Raw genomic sequence first — 22,651 nt, 5'->3', positions numbered from 1 at the left:
TCAACTTAGTGTATGTAAACTTCTGACTCACTGGAATTGTAATACAGTGAATTATAAGCGAAATAATATGTCTGTAAACAATTGTTGGAAAAATTACTTGATTCATGCATAAAGTAGATGTCCTAACCGACTTGCCAAAACTATAGTTTAACAAGAAACTTGTGGAGTGGTAGAAAAACGAGTTTTAATGACTCCAACCTAAGTGTATGTAAACTTCCGACTTCAACTGTATGTAACGTGTGTGTGTGTGTGTGTCTGTCTTTATTTCTGCCTTGTGTAAAATAGACCGGGCTGAAGAGGTGATGGCAAAAGTATTAAGACCCTCATCATTGTGTATGATCTGTGGTAGTATCATACTGTAAGGCAGTCATGATTAATATTATATGACCATACACATCTGAGAGAATATTCCACATTTCCATATGAAAATGACAATTAATATTGTCTAAAAACCAGCTGTAGCCAGCCCAGTCTAATCTGTTGGTCTGAATTTATATCAATGCTGCATTTCAAACAGGATTTTACGCCTGTCAAGCTTACAGAAAGCGGGACAAAAGTACCCGAAGAAAAGGGACTGGGGCTGCTGGTTCACCATAGCTCTAATGTTTCACATAGACCAAGTACCAGAATGTCCATTACAATACCATTGTGACCCCTTGGCATGAACGTGTGGTGAGAGGGCAGTAACAGTATAAGAGTATCAGTTCACTAAATGTTGATCTAAGGTAAGTTTGGCATTTTTCAACATAGATGGTTCAAGCTAGGATCCAGGGTGGGTAAGCTGATCCCAGATATGTGCCTGCAGGCAACTTCCACCCACAGCTCTCACCGTCAGTCTAAAGTGGTCTTTGTGCTGGCTGTGGATGGTGTTGGCAAAGTGATGGTCGCTGGGCTGTGGTAGACGGTTCTCTTCATCCAGAATGTCCAGGATGCCCACTAGTTTTGTTTCCACCAGGTCTATGGGGATAAATGAATACATTATTACAGATGTAGTCAGCAGCATAGTCAATTCAAGTCAAATTATTAAGATATGAATAAGATAAGAACTTTATTGATGTGCAAGGGGGAAATTTGTCTCATGCTACTAATGTTGTAATGCGGTCTGTGTTTTGAACATTTCTCAATGTCACTGTGTGAAGTCATAAGGAAAATAAAGTTAAATTCTAACATATTCCAGAGAGGTGCGGTCAACTGTCGGAATGTCTGGAAAGATGCAATCGGTGTCTCAATGTTCCCTTTCCTGGAACATTGACAACCTTTGTGTATTTCTACTGTGCGCTGTGTCTGAGGCTTTGGGTGTTCAAATTGGAGGCACAATGCCTTGTATATCCGGATGCTCATCATAATCTCTCCTAGTGAATTATTCATACAGGACATTCTGTTTGGAATAACATCTGACGGAGGCACACCAATACATTTGCATGAATAGGCACCTGGGCATAAATTGGGGGGGGGGAGATTGATGAGCGAATTAATGGACAGCCAGCGAGTAATTTGCAAGTCTTACGAACATTATTCATGGCTGCCAGTTAACCTGGCACCTGACTCATCAAAACCCTGTTTGATATACAAATCGAAATAGATCATGTTGCCACCTACAGGACATTTGATCCTATTCAATGGAGGTTTGGGTTGTGAAAACATAGGCAGAGGGGAACAAAAGAGCACTGACAATCACAAATGCTCATTACACAATGGCAACTTCCTGGTTTAATGAGGAGCCACATGTTGTGGTCCCTCTTCGCCACTAACTCCAGAGAAGTTATATTGTATAGGGCCCTATAAAATCAGTATTATTTTTTGCCTAATTCTGTTTTCTATGTATTGTTTTTCCAAGTTTATGATTTCCTCCTGTTTTTTTACAGGTTTTCGGTCTCAAACTGTTTATAGAAAAACAACAAAATGGAATGTTCTAAGTCCAAAACAATGCCTAAACCACATCAGGAAAACACTTAAGGTCTGGGAAAAATCTAAGAGATTTTCATTTTTGGGTGAAGATACCTCTTTCATTCAAGTGCACACCAGCAAGAGACTTGTTCGGTTAGTGGTGTTTCTGTAGCACAAGTGATTTCAGAGTTTGCTTAACAAATCACCACTCGATTGATGCAAATAATCACAATATCATTCTGCCAGGTAGGCAATGTTAACTTTGTAGTTAACATTGAGAAGGTTTTTGACTTCATTGCTACATAAACTGGTAGACAAACGTGGACACACAGACAGGGGCATACCTGCATTGCCTCTTCAGAAAGTTTAAGGAAAATGTGAGTCCCTGATACATTTTGTTAATGTCTTACAATAATCAAATTAATAAAAAAAATATATATTTTAATTTTACCCCTTTTTCTCCCCAATTTCGTGGTATCCAATTGTTTTAGTAGCTACTATCTTGTCTCATCGCTACAACTCCCATACAGGCTCAGGAGAAACGAAGGTTGAAAGTCATGCGTCCTCCGATATACAACCCAACCAAGCCGCACTGCTTCTTAACACAGCGCGCATCCAACCCGGAAGCCGCACCAATGTGTCGGAGGAAACACTGTGCACCTGGCAACCTTGGTTAGCGTTCACTGCGCCCGGTCCGCCACAGGAGTCGCTGGTGCGCGATGAAACAAGGACATCCCTACCGGCCAAGCCCTCCATAACCCGGACGATGCTAGGCCAATTGTGCGTCGCCCCACGGACCTCCCGGTCGTGGCCGGTTACGACAGAGCCTGGGCTCGAACCCAGAGTCTCTGATGGCACAGCTGGCGCTGCAGTACAGCGCCCTTAACCACTGTGCCACCCGGGAGGCCAATTAATACATTTTATAATCTATTCAATACATTTAGTTGATTTCCTACTCAGTTCAATAAAAATGTATTATTTTGTTGACTTCCGATGTAATGTCTGGATTACGTGATACAGTCAGCGTTCTCTGCAGATTTTAAAGGGCCCTAAATGTGCAGTCGAAGGAAGTCAGTGCAAACTCATGTTGTGGGGCTGGTTTCATGCAATCACATTTTCTGAAAAGTGAGAGTGCTCTGTCGAGGGCTGTATCTCTCATCATGTCTTGTATGAGCCTTAAAAAGACAGGGCTTCAAGTTAATCATGTCTCTGTATGTCACTCTAAGGCACCCAGAAGCTGGAGATTTCCACTCCAATCTCTGCTCACACACCTCTCCTTGCATCTCCGTTTGGTTCCTAGTGGCAACTCCTAGTCAGCAGTCAGACACAGAAAGAGATTGCATCTTTTCCTTCTAAAGCCAGTCCGTGCATTATGTTTGACATTGAAGCTTACAGTACAGGTACAGCATAGAGACTTACAGAGTGCTGTCCCACATATTAAACAAGTAAAATAGTTTAAGAGCTGCTTCTTGGGGAATTTGACTTTGCACCATGAAAAGTTGATAAACTGAATGTGTGAAAGAGGCTGGGAGAAATTTCCTGTTTCACTGGTCTGGCATCTAAATATGGTGCAATATCAAGATATATTTTGGGCGTATGAAAGAGCTCCAACATAGAATGAAATATAACATAGCAATATCTATGGGCACAGTCTACTGCAGAAGAAATACACAATGTCTAAAATTTTAGACATGTCAAAAAATCATAGTGTGGAGTAAGGTGACAAAGGTTTGGCAGTGGCACCCACCTATGCAGTCCTGGTTGTCGACATAATGAACTTCATTGACTCCCAGTCCTTCCCTCTGATATAGCTCTTGCTCCTGCAGAAAGAATGGTAAGTCAACACTAAAGTACAAAGATGTTGCTCCTAACTACTTTTACCAGGTCAGATCTTTTTTCATCCTCCTAATGGTTAGTGTGTAATCTGTTCCTAGATTTGTCAACAATCATGACTTACTGAATCAAGTACACAAACTCCTTTTCAAAATTGATATTTAAAAAAATGTAAACATGCTTCTCTGGGTAATTTCAGGCCAACACAAATATCTCTGCACTCCAATGTGATTCAAACACCATGGAATCCCTTAATTTTTAAATGTGGTCAGTAATTGGAGACCTTAAAAAAATCAATGAATAAAACAAGAGCTCCCAGAAGAGAAACGCTGTCATCTCCACAGAGAGAAGGAATACCATTCTAATGAGTGTAACGTGTGGACTGACTCTTGCAGGGAGAAGAGTGTATTTGGTGTGTGTGAGTCCTCTTTAGTGTTGCACGGTATACTGAAACTTCAGTACTTTTTAGATACCCCCTCCAAAAAAGGATCATGCATATAGCCCCCCCCCCCCAAAAAAGGAGAGGTCACAATTCAGTTTGTACACCTGTTTAAATGGATATGCTTCTTAATAAAAACCTATTTGAAACAAGCCATTACACTTCATTATTATCATGGTATTTTAAGTGATTAAATATCATCAACAAATGAAGAAATGCCAGGTTGAAGAAGATCTGTCGCATTGACAACATTACGAGTCCAATTAAAGATATGCCTACCTTATCCATTGATTTTTCTGCATTAATATATATATATATCTCAATGCACAAAACCATTAAAACGAAGTCTGATGGGTTCTCACATTTTCCCAAAAATATTAACATATCACAAACCCTGCTGCTGAGGTCATTCGACCGTTCTTCAAAGGGAAGACGCTGTAATGAGAGAGCTAATGTAGCCTAAGCTATTGATAATAGGCCATTTACCAGATTAAATCATGACAGGAGTGTTTGATTCTTATTAAAGAGATGGAGTCCAGACAGACTACTTTAGGAAACTTTCTGGCTGGACATATAGGCCTGTAGAATGAATCAGTGAACTCACACACAGCAGTAAAACTGCCCGTCAATCAAAGCCACCAGCGAATATCAGACACAAGAGCAAATATTTCTCCTTTCCTTAAAACATATTAAAAAACCTAGGCCTACCTTAGGCTTTCTGAAAGTAGGCTATAAGATAATGAATTGACAAGGAATGTATGAAGGGGAGAGCTATGCTATAGTATGAAGATGAAACTGACAATAATTCAAACATGTCCACAGCCTATTTATCAGCAACGCTGATTATCGAGGGGGAGAGTGTTGGGAAGATTTTTCAAATTCTGTGAGGAACTATTATAATTTGAATGTATATACTGTATATTTTGTTTAAAGACTTGACTTACTGTGTGAGGTGAATAAGAAATTACTTAAAAGCCCAGCTGGGCAGGTACTTCAATGCGTGCTCAGGTGCAAGCGCTCTGTCAACATTAAGCGGACAAAGAAACCAGCCACACAGTTCACACACATATGACGGTATGAAATAAATCAAAACTTGTTTCTCACAAGTGTAGCAGGTTGTGAGCAAATAACATTTACACTCCGAGAATAAGAACAGTAAATGACTGTAATTAATACACGCATTAACAGAAATGAATGTAACCAAATTACATGGATTAACGGTAAATTGCCTGTTTTACAAAAGGTAGGTTACCACATAGGCATTCACAAAACTGCATCGCGGGCTGACACAGTATAGTCCAGGCTACTATTCTACTTTGTGGGGATAGGAGGGTGGCATTTTTTTTGTCTCGCCTTGGGTGACATATTGGTCAGGACCAGGGGTATAATCAGTGTTGATTAGTCTATAAATTAAGAAAAGGATTGGTGCATTTTCCATTCGACACATTGTAGGCCTCAGAGCCAGAACAACCTTGTCGACTTCTGTTGAATAATTAATCAATAGTCAGACGCATCCAACCTTTAACTTCTTCGATATAGGGGGGCGCTCTTTTAATTTTTGGATAAAAAAAACGTTCCTGTTTTAAACAAGATATTTTGTCACGAAAAGATGCTCGACAATGCATATAATTGACAGCTTTGGAAAGAAAACACTCTGACGTTTCCAAAACTGCAAAGATATTGTCTGTGAGTGCCACAGAACTAATGCTACAGGCGAAACCAAGATGAAATTTCATACAGGAAATGGCCCAGATTTTGAATGCGCTGTGTTCCAATGTATAACCTTATATGGCTGTGAATGCGCCAGGAATGAGCCTACACTTTCTGTCGTTTCCCCAAGGTGTCTGCAGCATTGTGACGTATTTGTAGGCATATCATTGGAAGAATGACCATAAGAGACTACATTTACCAGGTGTCCGCTTGGTGTCCTCCGTCGAAATTATTGCGCAATCTCCAGCTGCGTGCACTTTTCCATTTGGTTCAGAGGAGAAAGGCAACTGCCACAAATGATTTATCATCAAATAGATATGTGAAAAACACCTTGAGGATTGATTCTAAACAACGTTTGCCATGTTCCTGTCGATATAATGGAGTTAATTTGGAAAAAAGTTTGGCGTTGTAATGACTGAATTTTATTTTTTTTTTCTTAGCCAAACGTGATGAACAAAACGGAGCGATTTCTCCGACACAAATAATCTTTTTGGAAAAACTGAACATTTGCTATCTAACTGAGAGTCTCCTCATTGAAAACATCCGAAGTTCTTCAAAGGTAAATGATTTTATTTGAATGCTTTTCTTGTTTTTGTGAAAATGTTGCCTGCTGAATGCTAGGCTTAATGCTATGCTAGCTATCAATACTCTTACACAAATGCTTGTGTAGCTATGGTTGAAAAGCATATTTTGAAAATCTGAGATGAGACATTGTTGTTAACAAAAGGCTAAGCTTGTGAGCCAATATATTTATTTTATTTCATTTGCGATTTTCATGAATAGTTAACGTTGCGTTATGCTAATGAGCTTGAGGCGATGATTACGCTCCCGGATACGGGATTGCTCGACGCTAGAGGTTAAAAGACAGATTTATTTATTAAAATAAAGTCCACACATCAAACTATAAAAAATAAATAATTAAGTGCCATAGCCTATAGTGCTCTACACCTCCTCACATCATCAGTTGGAAAGTGGAGATGTAGAAAGTTTAATAGACTAAGTTAGCAAAACAATTTCTTACAATTATTAGTAAACACCCCCATTATTAGGTAAAGTTTACCTACATCAAAGTAAAGTTAATACAAATAAAACCTAAAATGAATGTAGGCCTAAACGGTTTTGACAGTTATTATATTTTCATGACGGCCTTCATCCATCAGTTACACGGTTATTCAATTACCGTTTACTGCATTTGTAAAATTGAAGGAGTAGAGAAATAAATGTGGTAGCAATGTAAAACTGGGATCACACTCTTTTTTTAAACAAAGGCCAAAACTGCTTTCAAAAGTGTTCTCCCACGAAGAATAGTTGTGTATTGACTGCTTGTCCGATGGCTCTCAGGACTTGAATGCGCCTCGAGAGGAATATTTATTTGGCATACAACAGGTAAATGCAGTGCATTCGGAAAGTATTCAGACCCCATGACCTTTTTCCACATTTTGTTACATTACAGCCTTATTCTAAAATGGAATAAATCATTTCCCCCCCTCAATCTACACACAATACCCCATAATGACAAAGCAAAAAGTTTTTTTGTTGCTAATTTATCAAATATAACTGAAATATTCCATTTAAGTAACTATTCAGAACCTTTACTCAGTAATTTTTTGAAGTACCTATGGCAGAGATTACAGCCTCGAGTCTTCTTGGGTTATGATGCTACAAGCTTGGCACAACTGTATTTGGGGATTTTCTCCCATTCTTCTTTGCAGATCCTCTCAAGCTCTGTCAGGTTGGATGGGGAGCATTGTTGCACAACTATTTCCAGGTCTCTTCAGAGACGTTCGAGTCCAGGCCCTGGCTGGGCCACTCAAGGACATTTAGAGGCTTGTCCTGAAGCTACTACTGCGTTGTCTTGGCTGTGTGCTTAGGGTCGTTGTCCTGTTGTAAGGTGAACCTTCGCCCAGTCTGAGGTCCTGCGCGATCTGGAGCAGGTTTTCATCAAGGACCTCTCTGTACTTTACTCCATTCATCTTTCCCTCAATCCTGACTAGTCTCCCAGTACTGAAAAACAACCCCAAAGTATGATGCTACCACCACCATGCCTCACCGTAGCGATAGTGCCAGGTTTACTCCAGACATGACACTTGGCATTCAGGCCAAAGGGTTCAATCTTGGTTTCATCAGACCAGAGAATATTGTTTATCATGGTCAGAGTCCTTTAGGTGCCTTTTGGCAAACTCCAAGCGGGCTGTCATGTGCTTCCATCTGGCCACTCTACCTTAAAGGCCGTGATTGGTGGAGTGCTGCAGAAATGGTTGTCCTTCTGGAAGGTTCTCCCATCTCCACAGAGGAACTCTGGAGCTCTGTCAGAGTGACCATCATGTTCTTTGTCACATCCCTGACCAAGGCCCCTCTCTGCCAATTGCTCAGTTCAGCTCTAGGAAGAGTCTTGGTGGTTCCAAATTTCTTCCATTTAAGAATGATGGAGGACACTGTGTTCTTGGGAACCTTCAATGCTGCAGAAATGTTTTGGTACCCTTCCCCAGATCTGTGCCTCAACACAATCTTGTCTCGGAACTCTACGGACAATTCCTTCAACCTCATGGCTTAGTTTTTGCTCTGACATGCACTGTCAACTGTGTGACCTTATATAGACAGTTATGTACCTTTCCAAATCATGTAAGTCGCTCTGGATAAGAGCGTCTGCTAAATGACTTAAATGTAAATGTAAAATGTCCAAACAATTGAATTTTACCACAGGTGGACTCCATTCAAGTTGTAGAAACATCTCAAGGATGATCAATGGAAACAGGATGCACCGTAGCTTAATTTTGAGTCTCATAGCAAAGAGTCTGAAGGCTTATGTAAATAAGGTATATCTGGTTTTTATTTTTTAAAACTGTTTTCGCTTTGTCATGATGGGGTATTGTGTGTAGATTGATGAGGGGGAAAAAATGGTATACATTTTAGAATACGGCTGTAGGTAAACTATTCTACTATGCGGTTGTTTGATTTTGGTTTAACAACATTACATCCTAAATGTTATAGTACAGGCTTTGAATGACTTTGCCAGCAGCTACAGTATGTTACACACCGCTGTCTGAGTTGAGCGCTGCTGTTGTGAGCATTATAGAGGACAGACTATTTAATTCCCGTCCTCTGAACATCGGCGTGTCATCAACAATCATGCATGTAAGTTCAGTGCACACAGTATAACAGAAAAAAATAAAATATTTGAGAATACAGTTATTTGGGAATGAATTTCGTAGAACAGATATGCTTCTGTCTGTATTAGGCTATGCCATCTCCAAACCGGATCTACACTGATCTCAAAAAAGACCTCTCCTGAATCCATGACAGAGAACTTTAACCCCTCGCTAGAGCTTTCTGGGCTGCATTGTTAGCTCCTCACTCATGCTGAGTTAGCACACTTCAATAATGCAACAATGCATGTAGAAATGTTTAAACTGTTCATTATTGTTTGTAAAACAATGTCCATACAGGCTAGGACACTTTCTCTTTTTGTAGGCAAGCTTTCCTTGCTAGCTTACAGCTGAAGCAAGATCAATTCACTACCCTAGTACTTTATGTGATAATTTGTAAACGATAATGCAAAATAGGCTGATTTCAAAGCTGATTCTCACCAAAAACGTTATTAATTTGCTTCGTCTCCATCACAATCTCCCTTTCACCTATCTGGTGTACAATAGATTCCATAGCCACAAAGTCAGATTCCACAGCCACAAAGTCAGATTCCACAGCCACATCTGCCTCGCAAATGATGGCATTACATTCTTAAAGAGACAGCGCAAACTGTTATAAGAGATTAATTATTCTATGCAAATGTTGTTAATCAGTACAATAAAATGATCTGTTCTCCTATCAGTCGCCAATAAAATAAGTCCTAAATGGTAGGGATTGTTTGTCACCTGTAGTTCGTGAAATCAGCTAAACAAGCTCAATAACTCAATGAATGCACACACTCCTATTGAATAATATGTATTCACCTGTATTGTGAATAGACCTAGGCTACATCTTGATTTACCCAGTTAATCAATAGAGATTTATCTTTCAAATAAATTATTACCATTGTTGTTTTGTAGTTAGATTGGTAAAAACAAAGTCAAATTGATTGTATGATTATATAATTGATTCATTAATGCATACATGGCTTCCTAAAAAAATAAAAATACTAAACCTGGTATCAAAGTCAAAATTCTGGAGTCGTAACAACACTAGCGAGCCACCTCTACACCCCCAGACTTCACTCTCACTCACCTCTTTCAGGATGCGTTCGTTGAAGAACTGCTGCAGCTTCTCGTTGCAGTAGTTGATGCAGAACTGCTCAAAGCTGTTGTGTTCAAAATACTCTGAGGGGTGTGTGAAGCAATATGAAAGTGAAAATGATCTGCCACGTCTGAAGTGGGAATGAATAATGCTCATCTTCAGGCAGTTACTGGTACTGAATATATCAAATTATGTTCGTAAAGTTTTTAGAACGTGACGAGGAAAAGAGTTTATGTGAGGACATGAAGGAAACGAACACCCACAAGATAAATTAACGGAAATATGGCTAGATAGACTGACAGGCAGACAGAGAAACAAACTTACAGAGAAACAGATAAACTGTGAGACAAACTCACTGCTCTAGGCCGACTCACCGAAGCCGGCGATATCCAGCACCCCGATGAAGTTGGAGGAGGTTTTGAAGGGGAAACACTGGTTGACCCTCCTGACCACGTGATCGAAGAGGCAGCTGTACACGGCCTTGGCCAGGGCGTCCCGGGCATTGTTCGCCTGTTCCACCCTCAAAGGTACCCTGGGTGGAAAGAACTAAGTGAGAAGCCGAAACTGGGCTACTCTTTAATTTAAAAAAAAAAACTAAAAAACTTTTTAATCAATACAGTCATTTCTCATTTCAGGTTTATGTGCAAAAGAAGTTTGAGTTCTTTCTTAAAGAGTACGTTTTTACAGGATGGTATTGTTTTGCTAAAACAAGTAGGTAAGGAGGTCAAAAGACAAGCCATTAGAAGTGACTGTACTCCCTGAACCCTGGCTGACTAATTCTTCTAGCACTCTCCAACACCATTGGTGGAGAATTATTCAAAGGGGTTGATGATTATGAGTGGAGTTCTTCTGAAGTGAGCAAGTTCAGCTATGGTGTAGCACTCTGTCCTGCACTCAGTCTCAGTATTCCAGTCCACAGTGACTTCACTGTGCCATTACTAGATATGTACATTAATGTACTTATTTTTAACTGTTAGTTTTGCCTAAATCTATTTTGTTGTGTAAGGTTAAGGTTTATTTTAGTTTCAAATATCAATTTTTGTGCAGGACGGAGTGGACTGGAATACTCGTCAATATTCAAACATTCCAAAAGTATTCTGCTCTCCGTTTTTTTCTGGACAGGCATCGAGCTGAAGCAGCAGGTTCAGAGCAAACCTTTTACCCTTTGAAGTTACTGTAGGTGCCATTACTGTCCACTTTCCCCACCCCATATTCTCATCTATAATCTATTCATGTTCAGCCTCATGTTTTACTATCACCTGAAACAATGTATTTATGCAATCTCTGACGAGAGACAGGCTCTCCTCCATCTTGCATTACAAATACTACACTTGATTGTTCAGTAGCGGGGCGAGACTCCGTGAAGATGACGTACGGCATAATTAAATAAGCCACAATGTAAATGGGGCATTAGACTTTAAAAGTATAAAAGTGCAGCAGCAGGTAGGTTAATGCTGCACTCAGACAAGGGAAGCAAAAACCGTCATATCAGTCGGCATAGCGGGACAAGAAAGCAAGAAAGATGGTGATGGCAAAAGTAAGCCAGCACGACGGTATGCATTGCTATAGTGATTTCAGTGAAAAAAAAAAACGGTGCAAATCAACATCCGGTTGAAAACAACGCTACGGCAGACGGCAAAAGTAAAAATATTTTAACTCCGGTGGCAAGTCCCATCTATTGTGGCGGCTGATGGCATTCACCGCCAGCCTCAACGTCATTTACCGTCGTGCTCTCACCGTCTACCTCATACCATCTAAAGCATTAGAGGTTGTCTTACTTGATAACTGTTCCTTTGGCGCCCCCTGCTGTGGTGAGCATGACCCTGGTGGTGAGGCTGACTCTCAGGTCCTCCTGGTCTAGGCCCAGCAAGTCAGCACAGTAGGCCAGCTTCTGACTAGACTGGTTCATCAGGATGCAGCCGCCTGTAAACACACACACACACACACACACACGCACGCACCACGCGCACACCCAAACAAATTATTGGTGCGCACAAAAAGAAAATGGAGCAGCGTCCATTATGCCTCCTCAATTGGATTTGGGATGGATTTTAGTACTTTCTTTCTCCTGCCAAATGCTTGAATACAGCCACACTGGGAATCCACGCCGCACATTCTGCGGAAGAAGTACCGTCTTTGTCGCAGGCAGTGAAGTAGTAACGTACTTTTGAAGGGCAGAGACAGACAGATGGTCTGATTGAGGGAAATTAACTGTCAACATGTAACCATTTCAACGGAGAATGAGCACCTTGCGACGTTCCAGGTAATATCTGCTCTCGAGGCAGCAATCGAGTTATGTATTTTTTTTAATCTATTTCACCTTTATTTAACCAGGTAGGCAAGTTGAGAACAAGTTATCACTTACAATTGCGACCTGGCCAAGATAAAGAAAAGCAGTTCGACACATACAACAACACAGAGTTACACATGGAGTAAAACAAACATACAGTCAATAATACAGTAGAAAAATAAGTCTATATACAATGTGAGCAAATGAGGTGAGATAAGGGAGGTAAAGGCAAAAAAAAGGCCATGTTGGCGAAGTAAATACAATATAGCAAGTAAAACACTGGAATGGTAGATTTGCAGTGGAAGAATGTGCAATGTAGAGATAGAAATAATGGGGTGCAAAGGAGCAAAATAAATAAATAAATACAGTAGGGGGAGAGATAGTTGTTTGGACTAAATTATAGATGGGCTATGTACAGGTACAGTAATCTGTGAGCTGCTCTGACAGCTGGTGCTTATTAAAGCTATTGAGGTAGATAAGTGTTTCCAGTTTCAGAGATTTTTGTAGTTCGTTCCAGTCATGGGCAGCAGAGAACTAGAAGGAGAGGCAGCCAAAGGAAGAATTGGTTTTGGGGTGATTACATCATCCATCTCAAGATAAGCTTGAATCATCACTTTTCTTATACGACAGATGTATTGCATCACTCTTGTGCAGCTGGTAGGAGAGTGGATTCAGAGCATGTCCTTTTCAATGGGTGTACTTCAAAAGTGGGACAGTGAGACCCTACAGAGAATAATGTGTCAGCCAGGGGTGGGGAGTAGACCTCCTGCCACGTTATAGAAGGGATTCAATGCTGTCAGAACAATAAAAGGACCAATAAGCCCCATTGAGCGTATGCAGATGAGTGCTTGTGCACACACCACACACACACACGTATCTGCGTAAGTGTGTGTACATTCTAATACTCCAGAGAGCTACACTAAGAGAGATACGTTAGGTATGTAACTTGATTTACCTGATGTACTCCCGGTTTCCTCAAAGTCAATGTTACCCAGGTGCAGCACTCCGGCAACCACCCTGAACAGGTCCAGCTTCTCCGTGTCGTCCAGGCCAATCTTCTTCATGGCCCCGCACATCCTGTTGAAGTCTCCCTGGTCGTCCAACAGAGGGTCCTTCAGGGCGCCCAGCTTCACATGCTGGAGGACGGAGAGACAGGAGAGTCAGGATATTACACCTAGGCCCGTATTCTCAGAGAGTCTCAAAGTAAGAGTGCTGAACTAGGATCAGTTTCGCCTTTTAGATTATACTGAATATGATTATGGACAGGGTGACCTGATCCTAGATCAGCAATCTTTGTGAATACAGGCCCTGTGCTAGCTAAAGTCAAGAGTCTTTCCAGTGCCACGTGTGACCCGACTAGGAAAGACTCCCGGCCTCCCTTGTAGGCTGTCATTTTTCATGTGAGAGCCATCACACACACACACATCACACCTTCCTACAGTATGAACAAGACTGCCGTGCTACAGTAGCCTTGACTGACCTAGCGTCAAATGCTACGTCTCACCCCTAATATCAGAAATTAGAAATCCACCACTGACAGATAAAAGCAGAAGCATAGATAAGTACAGTGGATTTGTGGTTTCTGGTTTGAATGAAGGTTGGCAGACTTCAAAGCAGAGGCACACTAAAGCGAAAGTCACAGTGTGATGTTGTTCCAACACTACTTCACTTCCGTGAGATTTTAATTGTTGGATTTCCCCCTGACCAGTCATGAGTGTGTGTCTGTAACAGTATCTCCTTAGACGGATAATTCATCACACTGTGACATTCTGAGCCTGACAGAAGCTGGATAAAGACAAATCCCATGCACAATGATAAAGAAGCATGCTCTGCATAGCTCCTGTTTGCACTACAATCTCAAGCATGGAGTTTACATAGTGAGCAAAACAAAAGAGGGTCTTTAAGGAAAGCATCATCACCTCATCATCCTGCATTACATAGACCCGAGGCAGGGCAAAGAGACGTGCAAGCTTTATTAGTTACACCGCAACTGTCATGAGATCATTGCTCTCTCAACACACTGCATTGCAGGAAGCTGTGAAAAGGTACATTTGGTTCATTTGTTAAAATAGTAAATACATTGGCCTGTTTAAATTTGTCTGAATGTAACAATTCACACATAGCCTACAACAGATTTGCCAGACTTTCACCTAAGCACCAGAAGTTATTTATTTCTAAATACAATCCTTGATACAGTTTGGCATGAATACTTCCTATACCCTATATCTAAGGTTGGGCGATGTCCTATTGTGATTATGTACTCAAAACCACATGATATATGATGGTATTGCTCCCTATTGGCCAACCCCATCAAATGTAATAATGTGAGAGTTTTTCAAATCTGCTAAAAACCATCGTAGGCCTATAGCGCGAAATTGCATGGTAACAACTGGGCGAATCATGACGAAAGATCATGTTGAAAGCCTGGGCAGAGGCTAAGTGCAGGCAAACCTTTTTTAATATTCCTTTCTGGTGAAGCGTCAGCATGGAAGAGGTTTGTGTGTGTCTGTCTGTGTCAATGTGGCACACACATGACGGTGCAAAGTGACAGTCAACTGATGAACGGGCTGTCTTGCCGCAGAAAGTTAGGCTATAAATCAAGGGCTAGGTAGAAGAAAAGTCTAGACTGTCTTCAGAACTAGATAATAACTACTTTATTTGCATCCTCCTCCTATCTTAATATTATTTGTTCAATCTCTCATAAAGATATGATTGAGAAGATGCCTAGGCCTATAGAATAAGACTTTCATTCTTGTTCTTTTTGAAAGTGCCAACAACTTCTTAGGATATTTGAATATTTGGGAAATATACTGTTATGAATATCTATTACATAACTTTAACTAGTCTTGAAGGGCAATTCCACCACTTTTTAACCTTATTTTCATCATATCCAGTACAATACCAGTGTCTACATACAGTACATTCAGAAAGTATTCAGACCCCTTGACTTTTTCCATATTATTAAAAAATGGATTAAATAATTTTTATCCCGCATCATTCTAAACACAATTCCCCATAACGACTAAGCAAACTGTTTTTTATTTTTTATTTTAAGCAAATGTATAACATATTGAAAAACTGAAATCCATTATTTACATAAGCCTTCAGACCCTTTGCTATGAGACTCAAAATTGAGCTCAGGTGCATCCTGTTTCCATTGATCATCCTTGAGATGTTTCTACAACATGATTGGAGTCCACCTGTGGTAAATTCAACTGATTGGACATGATTTGGAAAGGTACACACCTGTCTATATAAGGTCACACAGTTGACAGTGCATGTCAGAGCAAAAACCAAGCTATGAGGTTGAAGGAATCGTCCGTAGAGCTCAGAGACAGGATTGTGTTGAGGCACAGATCTGGGGAACGGTACCAAAACATTTCTGCAGCATTGAAGGTCCCCAAGAACACAGTGTCCTCCATCATCACCAAGACTCTTTCTAGAGCAGGCCACACGGCCAAACTGAGCAATTGGGGGAGAAGGGACTTGGTCAGAGAGGTGACCAAAAACCCGATGGTAACTCTAAAAGAGCTCCATAGTTCCTCTGTGGAGATGGGAGAACCTTCCAGAAGGACAACCATCTCTGCAGCACTCCACCAATCAGGCATTTATGGTAGAGTGGCCAGATGAAAGCCACTCCTCTGTAAAAGGCACATGACAGCCCACTTGGTGTTTGCCAAAAGGCACCTAAAGGACTCTCAGACCATGAGAAACAAGATTCTTTGATCTGATGATTCCCTGAATGCCAAGCATTAAGTCTGGAGGAAACCTGCCACCATCTCTATGGTGAAGCATGGTGGTGTGGGGATGTTTTTGAGCGACAGGGATGGTGAGACTAGTCAGGATCGAGGGAAAGATGAACAGAGCAAAGCCCAAAGAGATTGGAGCAAAGCCCAAAGAGATTGCAATTTCAGTTTAATCCATCTGAAAAGACAGAACAAATAATACAACAAATATTGTGGTTAAACTCAAATATACTAATTGACAAAAAAAACATATTTTCGAAGAAATTAAAAAAAAAAAGGTATCATTTTAGTGAATGATATCATAAATAGTACTGGTGGAGTTATGTCACACATGCAGCTAACACAGACATATGGACATGTCTGCTCTACACAAAATTACAACCAACTAATTGCAGCGTTACCACAAAAATGGAAGAGGCAAGTCGAAGGGGAAAAAAGTAAGGAACTTGTATGTCGGCCCTGCATTAAAGAACATAAATGGTTAAAGAAAAGTGTGATATATAAAAACATATACCAATTTCATTTAAGGACCAAAAAACTGACAGCGGTGCCATATAAATTGCTAAATAGTTGTTAGAGATTTTCGATGTACCCATTCCATGGCACATGGTTTATGAATTGATATGCAAAACAACGGCAGATTCAAAAGTTTAAATGACTATACAAAATTCTTGCAACCAATAGAATGTTATATATATGGCGAATACAATCTTCCCAGCTCTGCAGATTTTGCTGTGAGGAGGCAGATTCATTAAAAGATAATTTATTTTGGTATTGTCCATATGTAGCTCGTGTTTGGTGACCGGTCCAGGAATATTTGCCCAGAACTAACGCTGCAGATAGCAATACTGGGTGATTTGAAAAGCCATAGTTAATCAATCAATAATATAATCATTATTTTTGCAAAAATGTTTATCTTTAATTTACAATCTGCATCACAGCACAGTTGAAAAATATATGGCAAATAGAAATCCAAAATGGATGGTGTTGAGAGATAGCTGGGAGGGGTTGAATGGAGCTGAAGGGTGGGACTAATAACAAGAAAACCAATGTAAACCATACGGGGTCTGTAAAATGTATATAGGTTCAGAAACTGTGAAATAGCACAGTTACAAATAGAAAACAAAAATCAGAAATAGAGGAAGGACTAAAAATAAACTAAATATAACTATTGTAAAATAGATGTCTGTAAAATGTGTATAAGATGTATAAACTGAAGGTAGAAGCCTAAGTGTTATTGTTTATTAGTTTACTCCAATTGGTGGAAGTCCAAAGAGATCCTTGAAGAAAACCTGTTTCAGAGCTCTCAGTACCTCAGACTGGGGCGAAGGTTCACCTTCCAACAGGACAACGACCCTAAGCATACAGCCAAGACAACGCAGGAGTGGCTTCGGGACAAGTCTCTGAATGTCATTGAGTGGCGCAGCCAGAGCCTGGACTTGAACCTGATCTAACATCTCTGGAGAGACCTGGAAATAGCTGGGCAGCGACACTCCCCATTCAACCTTTCAGAGCTTAAGAAGATCTGCAGAGAAGAATGGGAGAAACTCCCCAAATACAGGTATGTAAAGCTTGTAGCGTCATACCTAAAAAGACTCAAGGCTGTAATCGCTGCCAAGTGTGCTTCAACAAAATACTAAGTAAAGGGTCTGAATACTTATGTAAATATGATTTCTAAAAACCTGTTTTTGCTTTGTCATTATGGAGGATTGCGAGTAGATTTGAGGGTGAAAAACCCCAATTTAAATACATTTTAGAAGGCTGTAACGTAACAAAATGTGGAAAAAGTCAAGGGGTCTGAATACTTTCCAAATGCACTGTATGTTAAATTGGCGCATTTTTACAAAGAAAGTTATACCCGATTAATATAAAAAAATAAAAACATTTTAAAACAGTGATTTTGAAATACTATGAGATTAGCGGTGACGTGGGGATTAGCGGTGACCTCCCTCTGGCTAGAAACTCGTTGCAAGTTTTGAAAATCTGTGTTTTTCTTCCTTTATTCCTACCCTGTGATCACACAGAGAAGCATATTTCAGGAACTTTCTTCTTATCTTGTTAACCACGCTCCCTTTTCATATATGTAGACACTGGTATGTTCTAATCATCGATAAGTGACATAATACATTTTAGATACTTTCGCAAGGAAGCCAAAAAAAGACATATACATACATATCTTGAAGAAAACAGTCCTAATGTTGGAAAAACAGCCTTGTCACCCAGAGTCACATTTGTTTATTTTGCAAGCTATAGAACATAATATTTTACATAAGTAAGTTTTAAAAAGGACCATAGAGTTTAGTCTGCTTCAAGATAAAATTTGGTATCGTACAGACAACACTATTTTCGGGTTGATTTGGAAATGATGCCTCAAAAATACTAATATCGATACTATGACTAGATCCCGGCCGATTTATTGGGTGACCGATGTTATCGGCCGATATTAGCCTTTTACGAATGTAGAATTCTGTGGCTACAGTCATACAATCGACAACAACATAGTTAAATACCAATACATTTGAAAATGTGTCCTATGTTGTTGTTTTCCAGCTGGCTAGCATGAGGCAACTCAGTCTTCAGAGCCTAGGCACATTTTTTTTTGCTGGAATCAGTGCAGTTTATCCTCCTTTTACTAGAGTAACACAGTTTTTCCATGAAAGAAATCTTGTCTTAGAGCCACCCGAGTGGTGCATCGGTCTAATGCACTGCATCTCAGTGCTAGAGGCGTCACTACAGACCTGGGTTCTATCCCAAGCTATTACAGCTATCCCAAGCTGTTACAGCTGGCCGCAACAGGGAGACCCATGAGGCGGCGAACAATTGGACCAGCGTTGTCCGGGTTAGGGGAGGGTTTGGCCGGCCGGGATGTCCTTGTCCCATCGCGCACTAGCAACTCCTGTGGCGGGCCGGGCACATGCATGCTGACTTCGGTCGCCAGTTGTACGGTGTTTCCTCCGGCACATTGGTGCGACTGGCTTCCGGGTAAAGCGAGCAGTGTGTCAATAAACTGTGCGGCTTGGCAGGGCCATGTTTCAAAGGACGCATAGCTCTCGACCTTCGCCTCTCCCAAGTCCGTACTGGAGTTGGGACAAGACTGCAACTACCAATTGGATATCACAAAAAAGGAGTAAAAGCAGGGTAGCCTAGTGGTTAGAGTGTTGGACAAGCAACAGGAAGGTTGCAAGTTTAAGACTCCTGAGCTGACAAGTCTGTCGTTCTGCCCCTGAACAGGCAGTTAACCCACTGTTCCTAGGCCGTCATTGAAAATAAGAATTTGTTCATTAACTGACTTGCCTAGTTAAATAAAGGTAAAATAAATAAATAAATAAATAAATAATATATATATATATATATATATTACACACACATATTAGTACCAGTCAAAGTTCCAGGGTTATTAATTTATTTTCTACATTGAAGAGAGGTGGAAGACAATAAGCTGAAAGGTACAGTACCTCAGGACTCTTGCGATTCTGCATGATCTGTTTGTCTGTGTCCTTGCTGGCAAAGTATCTCGTGCATCCTCGATTCAAATACTATGAGGGACAAAGGAGAGCATACACAAACAATTAGCATTCCAGAAATGACACATCTGTAGACACAACCTATAAGCCCGTATATTTATTAATACATGTTGTAGGGTAACAATGCATGCAAGAACGGTGGCATTGTTTTTGTCATGTTCAAAGATGAACTATGTAATATCCAAACGTGGCTTCACAGTTCACTTGGCTTTAATTTCATTGTAAACTCAGTAAAAAAAAGAAACGGCCCTTTTGTAGGACCCTGTCTTTCAAAGATAATTCGTAACAATCGAAATAGCTTGATAGATCTTCATTGTAAAGGGTTTAAACACTGTTTCCCAAGCGTGTTCAATGAACCATAAACAATTTATGAACATGCACCTGTGGAACGGTCGACACTAACAGCTTACAGACGGTAGGCAATTAAGGTCACAGTTATGACAACTTAGGACACTAAAGAGGCCTTTCTACTGATTCTGGAAAACACCAAAAAGAAAGATGCCAGGGTCCCTGCTCATCTGCATGAACATGCCTTAGGCATGCTGCAAGGAGGCATGAGGACTGCAGATGTGGCCAGGGCAATAAATTGCAATGTCCGAACTGTGAGACGCCTAAGACAGCGCTACAGGGAGACAGGACGGACAGCTGATCGTCCTCGCAGTGGCAGACCACGTGTAACAAAACCTGCACAGGATCGGTACATCCGAACATCACACCTGCGGGACAGATACAGGATGGCAACAACAACTGCCCAGGTTACATCAGGAATGCACAATCCCTCCATCAGTGCTCAGACTGTCTGCAATAGGCTGAGAGAGGCTGGACTGAGGGCTTGTAGGCCTGTTGTAAGGCATCACCGGCAACAACGTCGCCTATGGGCACAAACCCACCGTCGCAGGACCAGACAGGATTGGAAAAAAGGTGTCTTCACTAACGAGTTACAGTTTTTTTCTCACCAGGGGTGATGGTCGGATTCACGTTTATCATTGAAGGAATGAGCATTACACCGAGGCCTGTACCCTCGAGAGGGATCGATTTGGAGTTGGAGGGTCTGTCATGGTCTGGGGCGGTATGTCACAGCATCATCGGACTGAGCTTCTTGTCATTGCAGGCAATCTCAACGCTGTGCGTTACAGGGAAGACATCCTCCTCCCTCATGTGGTACCCTTCCTGCAGGCTCATCCTGACATGACCCTCCAGCATGACAACGCCACCAGCCATACTGCTTGTTCTGTGCGTGATTTCCTGCAAGACAGTCTTCTGCCATGGCCAGCGAAGAGCCCGGATCTCAATCCCATTGAGCACGTCTGGGATCTGTTGGATCAGAGGTTGAGGGCTAGGGCCATTCCCCCCAGAAATGTCAGTGAACTTGCAGGTGCCTTGGTGGAAGAGTGGAGTAACGTCTCACAGCAAAAACTGGCAACTCTGGTGCGGTCCATGAGGAGGAAATGCACTGCAGTACTTAATGCAGCTGGTGGCCACATCAGATACTGACTGTTACTTTTGATTTTGACCCCCCTTTGTTCGGGGATTCATTATTTCATTTCTGTTAGTCACATGTCTGTGGAACTTGTTCAGTATATGTCTCAGTTGTTCAATCTTGTTATGTTCATACAAATATTTACACATGTTAAGTTTGCTGAAAATAAACACAGTTGACCGTGAGAGGACGTTTCTTTTTTTGCTGAGTTTAGTTTATTGCTTCTGTTGATGTGACTGTCACTGTGTAGACCTGCTATAATCATACCGTGAAAAATACCCAAAAGAACAACTATAATTGTTGTTGTACCCCTGTAGCTCACTTGGTAGAACATGGTGCTATTTTACTCACATTAGGCTGTCAACCATGTCCAATCATCTCCCTGTGCATGTTTCAAAAGCCAGTCATGTTTAACTTCTCATTATTTGGAAGACGGACACAGCCTCTAGCGTCGCACACCTCCATCTTTCCATCTTTCGAAAGAAAGGGGGTACGACACTATTGGTTGACTCAGACAACCACCTGGAAATAAAATAGAGAAGTCCAGACACTACACGATTGAGACAGAACTGTAGCTAGCTAGCCAGCCAGCCAGCCAGCCAGCCAACTAACTAACCTTCTCCTGGACTATCAGCTTTTCATACCACAAGATTAAAAACCTGAAAGCTACTGCAATGGTGATATTTACTATTATAATTGTTTTAATTGAACCTTCATTCAAATAGGCAAGTCAGTTAAGAACAAATTCTTATTTACAATGACGGCCTACCAGGGAACAGTGAGTTAACTGCCTTGTTCAGGGGCAGAACGACCGACGTTTACCCTGTCAGGTCGGAGAGTCCATCCGGCAATCTTTCGGTTACTGGCCCAAGGCACTAACTACTAGGCTACCTGCCGCCCCATAAATATTAACCAGAGCCAACTTGTAGCTATCAGTAGTTGTTGCTTAACTTAGCTGCGTGGCAAGCTACCTAGCTAGCATGGTAATGGTACAGTAAAGTTAAAGTAGCAGTAAAGTACAGTAAAGTAGCTCGAGCATTCATTTTCATAGGTTAGTGAGAACTATTAAAGTTGGTTATATCTAAAATATAATGCAATCTGCTAATGTTACCAAGGTTAAGTTAGTCCGTTTTAGTAAATGCTATTCAGCTCGCTAAGTTCATTAGCTATCTAGAAAACAGCTTACAGTATGGTCATGTTTATCATTTGGTAATGTTACTGTAGCATTATTTTTCAAATGGGGGGAGCTTTCATAGTTAGCGTCACCTCATTTTCTTTTGACTAGCTAGCTAGGTAGCTATATTATTATGCCAGCTAAGTTAGATAATGCTTTGATGTCAATGCTTTGATATCCAGGGGACAAACTATGGTTATAAACGTCTCTAGCCATAGCTAACATTACCTATATAAAATCAGTCAGTCCATGATATAGCCTCCCTGATATAGCCTAAGTTTACTAATTTGCCATGATGCTTGATTGGCCTACTTGCTTGAATACTGACAAATTTCGCA

At 40.9% G+C, this 22,651-nt stretch overlaps 1 protein-coding gene across 5 annotated transcripts in view; it reads right to left on the bottom strand.

Annotated features, from left to right (window-relative positions):
- The window catches only part of LOC135526066 (unconventional myosin-VI-like), a 91,512-nt gene that overhangs the window by 29,650 nt on the left and 39,211 nt on the right, over window positions 1–22,651 (bottom strand). For all 5 annotated transcript variants that reach the window (XR_010453238.1, XM_064954131.1, XM_064954132.1 and 2 more), the window contains exons 10-16: window positions 19,591–19,671; window positions 13,345–13,525; window positions 11,878–12,022; window positions 10,474–10,631; window positions 10,091–10,182; window positions 3,635–3,707; window positions 830–957 (exon numbers count right to left, since the gene is read on the bottom strand). Coding sequence is in view for 4 of the 5 variants with exons in the window: in XM_064954131.1 (XP_064810203.1) it covers window positions 830–957; window positions 3,635–3,707; window positions 10,091–10,182; window positions 10,474–10,631; window positions 11,878–12,022; window positions 13,345–13,525; window positions 19,591–19,671 (858 nt within the window). In the remaining variant the exon portion in view is untranslated. The remainder of the gene's footprint in view (window positions 1–829; window positions 958–3,634; window positions 3,708–10,090; window positions 10,183–10,473; window positions 10,632–11,877; window positions 12,023–13,344; window positions 13,526–19,590; window positions 19,672–22,651) is intronic.

This window comes from Oncorhynchus masou, chromosome 32 (genome assembly GCF_036934945.1).
Source record: "Oncorhynchus masou masou isolate Uvic2021 chromosome 32, UVic_Omas_1.1, whole genome shotgun sequence".
NCBI classification, from domain to species: Eukaryota; Metazoa; Chordata; class Actinopteri; order Salmoniformes; family Salmonidae; genus Oncorhynchus; species Oncorhynchus masou.
The sequence above is the reverse complement of the archived record's forward strand: the minus strand, read 5'-3'. Positions and strand labels throughout refer to the sequence as shown.